General features: G+C 60.6%; 1 protein-coding gene across 1 annotated transcript; it reads left to right on the forward strand.

Annotated features, from left to right (window-relative positions):
* Nucleotides 1–5,597: 5,597 nt before the first annotated feature.
* On the forward strand, nucleotides 5,598–14,912 carry LOC135893162 (acid phosphatase type 7-like). The gene is made up of 13 exons (XM_065420956.1): nucleotides 5,598–5,694; nucleotides 6,972–7,172; nucleotides 7,725–7,907; nucleotides 8,460–8,485; nucleotides 9,149–9,246; nucleotides 9,786–9,848; nucleotides 10,272–10,386; nucleotides 10,479–10,592; nucleotides 10,822–10,879; nucleotides 11,878–11,945; nucleotides 12,067–12,138; nucleotides 12,816–12,953; nucleotides 14,398–14,912. Exons 1-13 carry the CDS (start codon nucleotides 5,598–5,600, stop codon nucleotides 14,461–14,463), a joined length of 1,299 nt encoding a protein of 432 aa, XP_065277028.1. The 3' UTR covers nucleotides 14,464–14,912.
* The last annotated feature ends 1,234 nt before the right edge of the window (nucleotides 14,913–16,146 follow it).

Raw genomic sequence — 16,146 nt, forward strand, 5'->3', positions numbered from 1 at the left:
AAAGTTTGGGGGCCCACTGATCTACAGAACACAGGCCTTTATGCAGTGACCCCGGTATAGACCCCAATGACTTCCTCTGTGCTGTTCCCATCCGGGCTGCGATGCGCGCTCCATCACTAGCTAAGATGTGATGGATGATGCTACCGCTGTCTCCTGTCCTAAGGCTAAACCCAGGACCTCCAGTCTCCAGGGCACTTTCACCAGCACTAACGCCAGCTATGGATAGGTTCTCCACATGGGGGCGGAATTTCTCTGCTGCTGAGCTTCTCCGAGCGACCTTACCGAGCCCAGGAAATTCATCTGCAAAAGCCCCAGGACTTTGAAATCTGGCTGGCAGCGAAGGCGCAAAGGTTGGCAGAGAATTGGCAATGACCCACACATACCTAGGAGAGATGCCTGGGCAGCGTGCCCCAGGCAGGGGGCATTAGGATGGGGCTCTGGGGATTTTATTAATCAGCCAGCTATTGCTGTAGGGTTTTCTTGCTAAAAGCAGCTGTGGGAATGTGCCGTGGAAATCCACAACGGATTGATTGACCCTTCAAGGGTAAAAAGGAATCAAAACACACCAAATACCAGACTGACTCCGAACTACTGAAATTCCGTAACCTGATCTCCGCACAGATTTCATGACCACATAACTAGAGCAGTTGGGGGTGTGGGGGTGTATACCCTATATAGTTATACCAATCCAGCCGCTCGTGTAGACACTGTTTGTTATACCGGTGCCTTATACCGGTATAGCTTCTTTCCCTTCCTGTACAGGGTTAGCTGTAAAGCACCTTTATCCTGGTAGAACTGCATTCACCCCAGGGGGTTGTACTACTTTGACTAGAGTGGTATAAGGCACCTATATCATTTGATTATTTATTTGTATTATGGGACCCTCTAGGCGCCCCAGTTGTGATCCAGGACCCTGTTGCGCTAGGTTGCCTGGATGCAAATACAGCCCCATCTTCTCTGTCTCTGCTAGACAGAGTCCCTCCAGGACCCAGGCCGCCCAGTACCTGCTCTGTGATTAAGCAGGGGCTGTCGCTCGTCAGGGCTGTCAGACTGACACTGAATTAACGCCAGTGACAAGCCGATGACTATTATTAGCTGCCATGTGGGTGGCTCATTCTTTGCCTCGCACTGTCAAAGTGCTTAATATAGCAAGTCGGTGAGGGCTGATTGCTGGCAGGAACTGCTGCTGGGAACGGCTGGGTTCTCAGGGGCAGTGCCGGCTGCATTGATCCTAAATACAGCCCAGGTGGCAATGCCCTTTGGATCGTGATTTTACCTGTGCCCAATCAGCCTCATGACCCACCTGGGAAGTAGGTATTCTCCCCACAGTTTACAGAAGGGGAAACTGAGGCATAGGCAGGTGAAATGACTTGACCAAGGCCACACATGCAGACTCCCAGTTCCCTCCTTTAACCTCTAGACTGCAGGACACCTGGGTTCTATTTGTGCCACTGGGAAGGAGTGTTGTCTATTGACTGGAGGAGGGTGGTGATTGGGATTCAGGACTCCTGGTCAAATACCATGAGAACACCACAAGGGTTTGCAACCCCAGGGTCTCACACCTCATGACGACGCCTCATGGTGCAATGATGGGACCGAGCGATGCTGGGGCTTGGACTCATGATGTCATTTTGCAGCATGATGTCACATTTCAGCCGGACCAAGTGACTTCAGGACCCCAGGTGATGCTGTCGTATCATGCCACGACGTCCCATTTCCAAGACGATGTTAGGGTGGGATCAAATGACCTCAGCAAAAACATCATAGCACGCCGTGATGACAACCCCCTGTGGCTGGATGATGTCATGCCTTTTGGTGATGACATCAAAGCACAACATGATGACACCCTGTGTTGCTCTGAGGACATGATTAGGGTGCCATGGCAACATCACATGCTCAAAATGGTGGCACTGCTGTCACAAGATGACCCCTGCCCCTCCCCCCGTGGCAGTCTGGAAAAGGTCAATAGGAGCCACCCCCCACGCCTCCATGCCCATACCCTCTTCCCGGGCTGAATCCACACTCCACAGAAAGGGGCGTCGTCCCCTTTAAGAGAAGGCACGCCCCCTTTCCTCCTCCCATCAATCATCCTTTCCTCCAGCCAATCAGGACGCAGAACGCCGCGAGCTCTCTCTTCCTCCCTCCCCCGAGTGGGCAATGCTCGCAGAGCGGCGTCGGTTCTGGCCAAGGGGGGGAATCCGGTGCTCGCTTTGCTCCCGTGTAAACGAGGCCGGGGCGGCTCTGGGGATCACTTGAGCGGATGCAGAGAGGAGCAGGAGCTGGGCGGGGAGGGATAGCTCAGTGGTTTGAGCACTGGCCTGCTAAACCCAGGGTTGTGAGTTCAATCCTTGAGGGGGCCATTTAGGGAACGGGGGTAAAAATCTGTCTGGTGATTGAGCCCGCTTTGAGCAGGGGGTTGGACTAGATACCTCCTGAGGTCCCTCCCAACCCTGATATTCTATGATTCTATGGGCCTGAGCGAGCTAGCCCCCCCCCCCCCCCCATGGGCAGGCAGAGAGCGAGCTCCCCCGGCCATGCGGCAGCAGGAGCGGAACCGGCAATTGGGGTCGGACTTGGAGCCCCTGATTTGCAGGGCAGGGCGCGGCGCTCGGAGCCCCCGTCTCCCGCTGGACCTGACCCCGCTCCCGGACGAGCTGCTGGCGCGGATCCTGAGCTGGGTCCCGGCCGCGCCCTGGGGACCCGCTGCCGGTGTAGTGTATTAAACTGCTCCGCCTAGCAATGTGCTACCGGTAGCACTGACCGATCCGGATCCAGGGGAGCCGTTTCTTGCACTACACACAGTGCATGTGAAATTGCTCCGTGTAGACATGTGCTCCCTGCAGCAGTTAGTGATACAGAGCGATTGTCAGAAACAGCTTTTGTAAAAACCTGCTACTTCCCTCCTAGGTCCTGGGGGTTTTACCCTCTGCCAGCGCCTCACTCCGGGGCTGAACTCCGCCTCCTCCCCCCCCATTCCTGATTTCGCCCTTTAGCCCCTCCCCTAATCCTGCCTCCAGCTGCTTGACCCCCAGACCAGTAAATTTCCACCCCCTGCTCCGATTCGCCCCCTTTGCCCCTTTTTAACTCCTGTAATTAACAGTCCACAGAATTTTACGGCTAATAAGGGCAGGGGCTTCAGCGGATGAACTGAGCGTCCTCAGTACACAGTAGCTATGGACAGCACTTTAATAAACAACACCTGCTGCTGTAAATCAGCATTGCCCCCAAGCCCACTGCCCCTGGTGCCCTTCCCCCTGTACACACTCCTCAGTGCCCCCTCCCCCGCACAGCGCTCTCTCATCTGGTCCCCCCCAACACCGGGCATTGCCCACTGTTGGAAAACTCCCAGCCCCCCTGCTCTGCTAGAACTGGGGAGAGAGCCCAGGAGTCCTGGCTCCCAGCCCCCGCCCTGCTCTAACCACTAGACCCCACTGCTCTTCCAGAGCTGGGGAGAGAACACAGGAGTCCTCGCTCCCAGCCCCCCCTACTCTAACGACAAGACCCTACTACTCTCCTAGAGCTGGGGAGAGAGCCCAGGAGTCCTGGCTCCCAGGCTGGTTGGGCTGCGGAGGGAGCCAACAGCAGCCGGGGCAGCCCGGTGCGTGCATCGAGCTGACCGGCCTCAGCTCTGGGAGGACAGCGGGGGAGCCCTGGCCGTGCGGTGGGCTGTGGAGCAAGGAAAACGCTCGCCCTGGGACAGAGGTAGTGAGTGCGGGGCTAGGGAGACCCCTGGCTGGGTAGGGGTGTGTGAGTGAGTGGTTAGATCAGGGGAGGGCTTGGAGCCAGACTCTTGGGTTCTATCCTAGCTCTGGGAGGGGAAGGGGGTCTATTGGTTAGACTAGGTCAGTGTTATTGACCTCCCAGGGCTGGGTTCTATTCCCTGCTGTCTCAGACTCCCCACGTGACTTTGGGCAAGTCCCTTCCTACGTGTTGTGCCTCAGTTTCCCCACCTGCACAAACTGGGTCAATGACACTGAACCACCTCCCTCGGGGTATGTGGGGGGTGGCTGAGAGCAGCCAGGGAAGAGCTGATCATGTCAGCACCGAAACTGGTGCCCAGCAAATTGCAGAGCAGAGGCACGGAGCTGGGCCCTGCCCCAAGGCGTCTGCAGTCCGGCTGCTGCCCTGCGTGGGAATGCCATAGGGGGGTAGAAAGCTCCCAAAGCGAGAAATAGAACCCAGGAGTCCTGATTCCCAGCCCACTCCTCCTGCTCTAACCACTAGATCCCACTCCCCTTCCAGAGCTGGGGAGAGAACCCAGGAGTCCTGATTCCCAGCCCACTCCTCCTGCTCTAACCACTAGATCCCACTCCCCTTCCAGAGCTGGGGACAGAACCCAGGAGTCCTGATTCCCAGCCCACTCCTCCTGCTCTAACCCGCTCCCTTTCCAGAGCTGGGGAGAGAACCCAGGAGTCCTGCCTCACATCCCCCCACGTGCTAACACAGCGCCCTGACCTAAGAAGCACTAGATCTTCCTTCCCCATTTCCCCCCCCATCTCGTGACCAGCTCTAATGTTGCAACACCGGCCACTGGATAACCCAGCCAGTCAGGTCAAGCCGGCGTCTCCACCTGCCTGTGCCCCGTCCCCTCCCGCGTGGAATCCCTGAGGCGGATCCATCCCTCGGTGCTTCTCCAATGACTGATTTCTTGGGCCTCGCTAGGTTCTCCCATCACCCCATGGCTAAGGGAGCTGGGGCTTTAATGCTAGGGTAGGGGGCAGTATGTGGGTAGGGGGCAGTGGTATCTCCCTGGCACTACTCGCTCCGTGGTTGCACAGGTCGTCTGTTTGCAAGGTTGCCCATCTGGCACCGCCCAAGCCCCTAATTGGGGTTCCGGGCAGAGTTGGGGGGCGGGACGGCTGGTGTGGGTGGCAGCTTGGATAACAGGGCGTGCCTGTTTGTCTGCCTCTGCTCTCGGGTTCGCCCAGGAGCGGGACTCTGGGCTGCCTGTCCTGGTGGGTCAGCGTGGTGCGGAGGGGCACCTGCCTAGTGCCCTGGGGCAGAGCCAGGAGCAACTGGCAGGGGAGGGGCAGCCGGTGTTGGCCTGGGGCTTGAGGTGGGAGGGAGAATTTTGGTTGCTGTCCCATGGCACAGGGACCCCCATCCCCCTTCTGCCAGGGCACCCTGATCCCTCCCCAACAGACTGTATCCCCTCAGCCCCCCTTTGTGAGGGCGTGGGGGCTGTTTTTCCAGGCATCCTTTGCCCGATGCTGAGATGCTGCTGCCTCTGGGGTGGCGTGTGTTGGCTGTCTATACAGGGATCCACCATAAGGGATGTGTTTGTCCCCTGCAGCCAGCTCCCCAATAACTCCGCTCCTACACCCCATCAGGGAGCCCCAGAGCTGGGTCCCCCTGGACCTCCTCCTAGCCTCCCCACTAGGAGACCCCCAAGATCCAGCCCCCCCATAACTCTGTGAATTTGAACTCTGCCCCGCAGGAGCTGCCTGGCCTCACTGCTGACATATCAGGCTGTGGAAATCAGAGCTGTGTGGCGCTGACTCAGGACAACAGGAGGAGCTGACCCGCTCACAGGCCAGCGCCCCACGGCTTTCGTTTCCCCGTCCCTCTCCCACACGGCCGGGAAGAGCAGGACGAGGATGGGGCTGCACGGCTGGCTCTGCCTGGTGCTCCCCTGGGTGCTGTGCCAGGGCACCAGCCGCACCCAGCCCGAGCAAGTGCATCTCTCCTACCCAGGTGAGGCTGTCGGGGCCCCGTCTCCAGGCTGGGGGACCTGGGGGGAGGCTGGGAGCCCAGCTCCACGGGGTTATTAATGTTTATATCACTGGGCCTGGGGTCCCCAGCTCTGGGAGGGGAGCGGGGTCTAGTGGTTAGAGCAGGGGCTGGGAGCCAGGACTCCTGGGTTCTATCCCAGCTCTGGGAGGGGAGTGGGGTCTAGTGGTTAGAGCAGGGGCTGGGAGCCAGGACTCCTGGGATCTATCCCAGCTCTGGGAGGGGAGTGGGGGCTAGTGGTTAGAGCAGGGGAGGGCTGGGAGCCAAGATTCCTGGGTTCTATCTGAGCTCTGGGAGGGGAGTGGGGTCTAGTGGTTAGAGCAGGGGGCTGGGAGCCAGGACTCCTGGGTTCTATCCGAGCTCTGGGAGGGGAGTGGGGTCTAGTGGTTAGAGCAGGGGGGGGCTGGGAGCCAGGACTCCTGGGTTCTACCCCAGCTCTGGGAAGGGAGTGGGGTCTAGTGGTTAGAGCAAGGGGGCTGGGAGCCAGGACTCCTGGGTTCTATCCCAGCTCTGGGAGGTGAGTGGGGACTAGTGGTTAGAGCAGGGGGGCTGGGAGCCAGGATTCCTGGGTTCTATCCCAGCTCTGGGAGGTGAGTGGGGACTAGTGGTTAGAGCAGGGGGCTGGGAGCCAGGATTCCTGGGTTCTATCCGAGCTCTGGGAGGGGAGTGGGGTCTAGTGGTTAGAGCAGGGGGGGGCTGGGAGCCAGGACTCCTGGGTTCTACCCCAGCTCTGGGAAGGGAGTGGGGTCTAGTGGTTAGAGCAAGGGGGCTGGGAGCCAGGACTCCTGGGTTCTATCCCAGCTCTGGGAGGTGAGTGGGGACTAGTGGTTAGAGCAGGGGGGCTGGGAACCAGGAGTCCTGGGTTCTGTCCCAGCTCAGGCAGTGACCACTTTGTCTCACTTCAAGTGAGTCCCTTCCCCTCTCTGTGCCTCAGTTCCTGCAAACTGCAAACACTTCCCTGTCTCAGTTCCAGGGTGTTGGTGAGATGGGGGAAGGTTGAATCAGTTTCCCAGGCAAATCCAGCTCCTTGGAAACCAGGGTCTGGTTCCGGGCCTGGCCATAGGCCCAACCGGAGGGTCGGAGCAAGAGGATGGAGCTGGAGCAGGGTAGGAGTGGATGGAACCGGCTCTGTGTGGAATTGGCCCTCGTAGCACCTAGACAGAGCCGGTGTGGGGAGCGGGCCGGCGTCCCGGGGAGGACTCGGGCTCTGAGCGCTCATCGGGCTGTTCTAACCCTGGCAGGCGACCCCACCGCCATGACCGTCACCTGGACGACCTTCGACCCGGCCGGCTCCATCGTGGAGTTCGGCCCAGAGCCGGGCGAGGCCTTCACCATCTCCACCAAGGGCCACGCCAGCCGGTTCGTGGACGGCGGGTGGTTGCGCCGCAGCATGTTCATCCACCGGGTCACCCTGCGGGGCCTGGCCCCCGGGCAGCGCTACGGTGAGTGGGGGCCGGGCTGCGGCTCCTCTCCTGGCAGTGGGGGGGGGGGGGGGCCGGCGCACTGCAGACTTCATCCGCCAGATGAGGGACAGAGACACGGGGGCAGGGCTGGAGAATGGGCTGCACACGGGAAGGGGAGACCTGGGGACACGCACTGATGGGGGGGCGCCCAGACACCCTACCACGCTCCCTGACGCCTCGTCACACTCACACGTGCCCCGACACACGCACACGCCCAGCCACATGCGCACGCACTGAGAGGTGGGGCACACACACAAGCCCAGTGTCACCCAGCAATATCCACCATCACCAGGTCCAAATCTGCGTTGGGCCCAAATACACCCCAACCCCGAGCACTCAGCCCCCCCCCCCCACACACACACGGCGGGGTCTAGGGTGACCAGATGTCCTGATTTTAAAGGGATAGTCCCAATTTTTGGGTCTTTTTCTTATATAGGCTCCTATTACCCCCCACACCCTGTCCCGATTTTTCACACTTGCTGTCTGGTCACCCTACAGGCGTCTGAGTCTCTCCCTGCTCTTCCCCTGTAGCTTATCGCTGCGGGAGCCCGCTGGGCTGGAGCAGGCTCTACGGCTTCCGGGCTCTGCAGAGTGGCACCAACTGGAGCCCGCGTCTCGCTGTCTTCGGTGACATGGGGAACATCAACCCCCAGTCCCTGCCCAGGCTCCAGCGCGACACGCAGCAGGGCATGTACGACGTGATCCTGCACGTAGGTCGGTGTCACGCCGCGCTCCCCCCAGGTTCCTGGGATCGGGGCTGGAGAAGGGATGGGCTCAGGGGGCGGGGATGGGACACCGGGCCTTTCCCCTTTAGGGGGCGCTGGTGATCTGGTCCCAGGGCAGGAGACTGGCTGGCTCAGGGGGCAGGGAATGGGACACGGGGCCTTTTCCCTCTCGGGGGCGCCAGCTCCCATCCCATCCATGTCAGGAATGACCGACAGTCATCCCCATCTCATGACCCGTTGGTGCCCCCTGGAATGAACTCGCTGGGTCTGTGTCCAGGGCCCACGTCCCCCAAAGCACTGCCAGGGGCACTAACTGCCCCCCTCGTTGGGGATCTCAGCCCAGGACTGGACTCACCTCTCAGTTTAAGGAGCGCCCCTCTTCCCTCCAGAGATTAGGGCAGGATTCAGGGGGCATCAAGCCAGCACTGTTGGCTTAATAATGGGGGGGGGTAACCCCCAATCTGGGTAAAATCTCCCCCAGGCCACCCCCTGCCCCCAGGGCAGAGCAGCCGATTCACTGTGATCCTCTTGTCTTTCCCAGGGGATTTTGCCTATGACATGGACCAGGTAAATTCTGTAGCCACGCTGCCTCCTGCGCCTTCCCTTCTCCTCCGGCTGCGCCCCATCCCGCTCCCCTCCACGTTCGGGGGGCTGGCCCCACTCGCTGGCGTCTCTGCGGTGGAGATCCAGGGCCGACGTCGGGAGGGATCCCCCAGGAGAAGGGGCTGTGTGCTCAGCTCCAAGGGTTTCTGGGCCCCCACGAATGCACGTCCACCTGTGTGCGTCCCCACCCGGCCTGGTCGGGTATCTCTCCCCTGCGTGTCTCATGGACTCAGCGAGGTTTACAAAGCTGCTCCAGCCCTGGAGCTAACCCAGCTGGCAGAGGCTGGCACGTGGGTTTGATTCCCGTACACGGCGACTTGCCCAGGAGGCCGGTATTATGAGCCCAGGCCCATGGGAGATTGGAGCTGCTTTGGGATGTGCCAGGGAGCTGTGTCGCCTACGATGGGAATTGAAGCAACAATGGCAGGCGGGTTGGGCCCGTCCACCCCACTCCCCATCCTTGCCCTGGTGGCCATGTATGCAAACCCACACGCGTGTTGCATTTGCACACGGATCTGCCCACCCATTTCCATGCACGTGGCCATACAGCCCCCAGGTGTGTAAATGCGCTCCGAGGGCACAGCATTCCCAGGTGCCTCGGCTGATGCGACTCTCTCTGGGGTGTAGTGTAACGCCATGGTCGGAGACGCCTTCATGCGCAAGATCGAGCCCGTCGCAGCGTCGGTGCCGTATATGACGTGCCCGGGGAACCACGAGGAGAAATAGTGAGTGGGCGGATCTCGCACGGGGTGCCTATGGGCGCGACGGCTGGCTCTGCTCCTCCCTCACCTCAGCCACCCCCCAGCTCTCTCCCCTTTCCCCACCCCAGACGCTGCCCGCGGATTCCCTCCCAGCCTTGGCCACTGACCTCTGGTGGGGTTTATTTGCTCCATGCTTGAACAGCGCCCCCTGTCGGACACACGCAAGACGTGCCCCTGCAGGGAACTGCCAGAGCACCTGGGCTCAGAGGGGATTTCTGGGTCTATACGGGCTGATGGGATTATGGGGGAGGGGGGTTTGTTGCCCTGGGAGCCTCTCAGCCTGCGGTTGGGGTGGGGGAAGAGGTGGCGGAGCCGGAGGTGTCTCCATCTGCTCCCGGAGAGGGACTAGGAGCGGCAGCCTAGAGGCCAGGGTGAGGGGTGCATTACGGATGCTTGAGATGCCAGTCTGAGAATTGGGAGGGGGCCGGATTAAATCCACCCCCCCACACCCTCCCTCACACACACCCACTGCAGCCCCTAATTGTTCTTTCCCCCCCCCCCAGCAACTTCTCCAACTACCGTGCCCGATTCAGCATGCCCGGTGACACGGAGGGCCTGTGGTACAGGTGAGCACCCCGCCTGGCCCCCAGGGGGCAGCGTTCCAGCCCCAGGCGCCCGACCCCGGCAGAGGTGCAGGGGGATAAGAACACCAGGGGCAGGAATCTCTGGGCCTGGCTGTGCTTGGTTAGAGTGGGGGGCCGGGGGGCTGGGACGCCTGGGTTCTATCCCCAGCCCTGTGAGGACAGTGGAGTCTAGTGGTTAGAGCAGGGGGGCTGGGAGCCAGGACTCCTGGGTTCTATCCCCAGCCCTGGGAGGGGAGCAGGGAGGACTGGGAGCCGGGTTCTATTGCTGCTACTAACTCCCTGTGTGTGTTGAGGGGCATGCTGCTTCCCCCATTGCGTGCCTCAGTTTCCTCCCAGCATAGCACAGGGCTCATCCTTTGCCCTCCCTCCCTTGTCACCGTATGATTCTGCTTCTCTGCCCTCCAGCTGGGACGTCGGCCCTGCCCACATCATCTCCTTCTCCACCGAGGTGTATTTCTACCTGAACTATGGCCGCCACCTCGTCCAGGAGCAGTACCAATGGCTACAGAGAGACCTACAGGTAGACCCACCCCCCCAACCCCTAGCCCTCCTGTCTGCCCGCCCGCCCAGACTGTCTCGCTCACAGACTCTCTCTCTCCCCCTTGGCGGCAGGAGGCCACGCGGCCGGATCGGCGCCGGCGCCACCCGTGGATCATCACCATGGGGCACCGGCCCATGTACTGCTCCAACAACGACCTCGACGACTGCACGCAGCACGAGAGCATCGTGAGTGGGGCGGGGGGGGGCGCTGCAGAGGAGGGAGGCGGATGCTCTTGCACCCAGCGGGCAGGGGGAGGCGGGCGGGGAGCCGAGTGGGGACCGGCAGACTTATCCAGGGAGGCCGTTCCACGTGGCGTGGGGGGGACCTCGCTGGAGGGCCTTAGAGAGAGAATGTGGGGTAACCCGCCAGGGCCCCCTCCAGCTGCTGATCCCCCCCCACTGTCTTTCCCCTCAGGTTCGCCGAGGGCTCCCCCAACATCTGTACGGCCTGGAGGACCTGTTCTATAAATACGGTACCCACTGCCCATTCCTCCAGCCTCCTCCGGTGGCGCCCCCTAGGGGGGAACCTGGGAAGCTCCCCCTGCAGGACGTATGCTGGGGCTGTCAGCTGGAGCCCCGGGGCAACAGGAGGAGGGGAGGGGTGACACCAAGGCGCTTTGGGGGCTCACGCCAACCAGGACGGGCTTCTGTCACCCCCTGAGTGCCTCTGTGTCCGGCAGCCCTGGCCCAGAGCCCTGCCCCCAGCAGCCGTGGGGATGAGCCAGCCTGGGTACTGATGCAGGGAGACCCCAACGGCCCAGTCCCTCTCCCCGGGCACTCCCGGACGGCAGCGACAGAGCCCACACCCCAGGGACTTCGGCCCCCCGGCACCTTTCTCAGCTCTGGCCCCGGGTGACGGATGCCCCAAAGGACTTTTCTGCTTCGATCTCCCACCATCTACTGTCTCTGTTTCCAGCACCGCGAAGGATTCCTGGGGGCGCAGGCTCCGTCCCCAGCCGGGCTGGTTAAGCGGCCTGCCCCCCTCCCCACCCGCTCGTTTAGCTGAATGGCTTTGGTTACTTTTTTCATTGCCCTCCGAGGTCTGGCCTGGCTCAGTTTACCCCGCAGGCCCAGGAAAGCGGGCGGCCCAACGTTACTTTCTCTAGGGCCGGCTGGGTTTAGGTACTGGCTTGCGTAACTCCTTTCCACGCCTGTTCCCAGCCCACCTCGCTCATTCTTTCTACGCTGCCCGTACAAGGCCCAGCGGGTCCCCGGTTGGTATATGATCCCTGCCATATGTCCTTGTAGAGACACACATTCTGACAGCGGCGTGTTGGGGCAATGAGTGTTTCTTTGCCCATCTCCTGCCCGGGCTCTCCTGCGATTCACCTGGGCCACACCCAATCTCTTAAAGGGCCAGCTCGCCCGGCAACAGGGCCCCAGGGCAGAGCACGCCTCGGCCCCCAATCCAGCTATGGGTCTAAGATCCAGTGGCCAGAGTCCTGAGCCGGTGCTGTCCTCTCTTCACCAGGTGTCGACCTAGAGCTGTGGGCCCATGAACACTCCTACGAGAGGCTGTGGCCTGTCTACAACTACCAGGTGACTCCTGATTGGCGGGTGGATGGGTGGGGGTCTCTCCGGGGTCGCTGTCCGGCCTGGTTAGGGGATTGAGTCCGAGATCTGAGTCTGAAACGACCCCATCTGCCTTCCCCCGCTGCAGGTCTACAACGGCAGTGCCAAATCGCCCTACACCAACCCCCGGGCGCCCGTCCACATCATCACCGGATCGGCCGTAAGTGACAGCTGGGACCCGAGCCTGGTAGCGCACCCAGCACCATCCGCCCATGCCAGCCTCTGCTCGCCTTGCGAGTCAATGGTGACGCCTACTGCTGACCGCCACGGGGCCGGGTGTCTCTGCCCGCGGTTTAAGGGCCTGATCCTGTTAAGCGCCAGACACCTCCCAAGTGGTGCTGAGTGCCCTCGGATCCCATTGAAATTCAGTGTGGGCGCTTCCAGGATTGGGGCTTAATTTAGAGGCCTGTTGGGGGGGTTAGTTTAAGGGCAAGAGTACGAGGAGCGGAGCCTGATCCTGTCCTAGGACAGTCCTGCTGCGTGGGGGTGTGGCAGGATTGGACCCCAGCTGCCCAGGGGATGGATGGAGGAGTGGGGAGGGGGCGGTGAGTGTAAGAGGCTCCATGAGAAGATGGAGGGATCGGGGGAGGAGACGTGAAGCTGGGAGCAGGCTGAGAAGAGGGAAACTGAGGCACGGGCAAGGCAGCAATTCGCCCAAGGGCACCGGGGTCTCCATCCAATGCTCTATCTGCTAGGCCGCGCTGCCTTGAAAGGGTAGGGGGTGGAGGGATTGATGTGCAGTGGAGGTGGGGCTGAGGCAGCGGGAGGAGGAGTTGAGCTGGGTCCGCCCCCCCCCACATGGTGATGCAATGGGCTCTGCCCCCCTCCCCTCCGCAGGGCTGTAAGGAGAGGCTGACCTGCTTCGTCCCCAACCCACGGGAGTGGAGCGCCCTGCGCATCGAGGACTACGGCTACACGCGCCTGCAAATCCTCAACCGCAGCCACATCTGGCTGGAGCAAGTGTCCGACGACCAGGTATGGCACGGCTGGCGGATGGACCCCCCAACTCCCACCCCGTCCTGCCCGGTCCGATCGCGGCCTGGGCAGGCTCAATGTGCGTTGCACTGTGCAGTGGACCCATTGCAGGGGTATCTGGGCACTGAACATTAACCACTAGACCCCACTCCCCTCCCAGAGTCCTGGATAGAACCCAGGCGTCCTGACTCCCAGCCCCCCCTGCTCTAACCACTGGACCCCACTCCCCTCCCAGAGTCCTGGATAGAACCCAGGCGTCCTAACGCCCAGCCCCCCTGCTCTAACCACTAGACCCCACTCCCCTTCCAGAACCAAGGATAGAACCCAGAAGCCCTGACTCCCAGCACCCCTCTGCTCTAACCATTAGACATCACTCCCCTCCCGCAACTGGGGAGAGGACCCAGGAGTCCTGATTCCCACCCCCCCACCCCCAGCTCTACCCACTGGGCCCCCCCCCCCCCCTCTGATTGCTCCCACCTGTGCCCAGCTGTCTGTACACACCCTGTCCAGCGTCACCACCTGGACAGCTCCCGCCATAGCAACCTCTCCCTGAATCTTAGCGGCACCCACAGGGTGTCACCACGAGGCAGTAGCAGAGAAGGGAAACCCTGGGGGTAAAGCAGCCCTGAACTCTCCTCCAGCCTAGGGTGGGCAAAGTCTGGAGCTGGGCGGCTCTGGAGAAAGGCACGGGAAACATTTGGGCTTGTCCAGCTCCAAGCGGCTATAGGGGGAAAGCAGGGAGGGGAGTGGGGTCTAGTGAGTAGAGCGGGGAGGGGGGCTGGGTGTAGGTGCCGAAGGCTGTTGGGAATCTGGCTCCTGTCTGGCGGGAGCCGGGCGGGAAGCCGGGCAGATCCCTGCTGTTTTGGTGGGTTCACACTGGAAACACGCCTGAGCCATGGAATCCGGATTGGAACCTCCCAGAGTTCTCCCCACCTCTCTCTAGAGCAGCCTCACCTTGAGTTCAAACCCTCAGGTCTTGATTCCCAGCCTTCCCTGCTCTAAGTGCTAGACCCCACTCCCCTCCCAGCGTTAGGAGTAAATCCAAACCCGGGTAGCTGTGGTTTGCTAAACGTGGATGTTTCCTTCGTTAGAAACGTGATCATCAACTTCATTTGAATCCTTAATCGGTGCTTCAGATCAAGGGGGGGTGCGGGGGAAGGGTTTGGTAAAATCCAGAATGTGGGAGGGGAAATAGCTGTAGAGATCTGGGGGGATGAGGCACATCTTCATGCCCCTGGGGATAGACTGCAATCCCACCGCTGCCACAAGTGTGAACTTTCCCCCTTTGTGGTCCCAATCCATCCCTCCCGTCCCCATTCCCGACACGTTACCATAGACCCGCCCTGGGTTCTGAGGCTCCCCATGAAGCTCGTCTGAGTTCTGACCAGTAGGGGAACGTCCCCTGGAGCCACCCCTGAACCCGAGTCCTGGTTTTGTCTTTCAGGACGGGAAAGTCGTGGATGGGATCTGGCTCATCAAGGAGTTGCACGGCCCCAAAGCTTGGCATTAGCCTGGCAGCAGGCCCCAGCCCTGAGTTGAGCAGAGCGACTGCGTCCCCAGGACCCCCTGAAATCCTCGTTATCTGGCTGGAGGCAGAGCTCCCTGCGGGGCTACAAACGAATCTGATCAAATCCAAAGGCCGCTCTTGCAGGCCCTGATGTATGGCACTGGAAGGACACGCCTGCCCCTGCAGCTGGGTCTTTATGATGGTGAACAAGCGCTTTGTTGCAACTGAGCGTATTGGGTCTCAGAGCACTTTATACGGGTGGGGTTGTGTCCGTGTATTCCCAGTTTAGAGACGGGGAAACTGAGGCACAGAGCAAGGAAGGACCTTGACCAAAATCATAGATGTAGGGTGTCTTGCTTTCCATTCGTCCCTGCCCTAATCACTAGATCCCATTCCCCTCTCAGAGTCAGGAATAGAACCCAGGAGTCCTGATTCCCAGCCCCCTGCTCTAACCACTACACCCCACTCTCCTCGGCAGGAGCAGAACCCAGGAATCCTGATTCCCAGCCCCCCTGTTATAACCACTAGGTCCACCCCTCACCTCTGTGATGTCAGGAATAGAACCCAGGCTTCCTGACTCCCAGTCCTTTGTTCAATCCACTGGCCCATTCTGCCTCTTACCGAAAAAACCCCATAGAGTTAAAATGGTCTCCAGATTCTGCCTGAGGCATCTCCGCCTCTTGAATCTTTCTAGCCCTCAGACTGTGTGTGGGGGAAGGGGTGCCGGGAGCTGATGGTTTTCTTTCCTTATTTGTTCTTTCCTCCATGAGCTGACGCTAGTCCCAGGCCTTCTCCCCTGCTGCTGGTCCCTGTAATGCAATAAGCCCCACACGGAGCTGCAAGGCGGCAAGGGATGGGGCTAGATTTGCCTTTCGCCATCAAGCGTGGCCCCTGGTACATCTCTGAGGTTCGCTGTACGATCTTTAATGCTTCGAGCTACTTGCTGGGTCTTTTGTATTGATGCTCTGGAAATGAACGACACAAAATCAAGCTCAAAAGGTGTGCGATGCCCATCTCCTTCAGACGCCGCTTGATTTGCCTTGGGTGCCTTGACTGTTTCAGGGCCAGATTCTTCTCCGGTGTAAATCAGGAGGCGCCCCCTCCAAATCCTTGAGTCACAGAGAGGAGACTTCGGCTCTGTCACCGGCCCCTTTAAGGGGAGGCGGGCTCAGCCCCACCTGGGACTGACCAGCTGCCTCCTAGCTGAAGCTGGGGGGGGTAGAGGTCAGGTGATGGCCTGAGGAGTACCTGGCCAGCAAGGGCTCAGTTGAGGGGACGGATGGCAGGCAGGCAGTCCGGTTTTATGGTGTCTCCCAGATAGGTGGCTGGCACAGGGAGAATTTCCGGGAGTCTCTGGGTCCATGTGCTGGCTGTGAGGGGTGTGTGTGTGTGTGTGGGGGGGGGTCTAAGTTTTCTGATTACGGATACACACTGCCCTGCGTCAAGGGCGTGAGATAGACGCTGCTGCAGCCTCTCTCCTCCATGGGCCGGTGAGAGAGCCTGCTGGCTCCCAGGTTCCTCCTAGATCGTTGCCACAGTCAGGGGTGGGCCAATGCTAGGCCAGATTTCTCCTGCCCTTTGCGGAGAGCCGTGGTGAGAGTTCGTTCTTTCCTCACACTTACATTGGCGGCCGTGAGGTACTGCCCGTCTCGCTGACCAAGACTGTCTCCCTGCGCTCCCACCTCT

The sequence above is a fragment of the Emys orbicularis genome, chromosome 21 (assembly GCF_028017835.1).
Source record: "Emys orbicularis isolate rEmyOrb1 chromosome 21, rEmyOrb1.hap1, whole genome shotgun sequence".
NCBI lineage: Eukaryota > Metazoa > Chordata > Testudines > Emydidae > Emys > Emys orbicularis.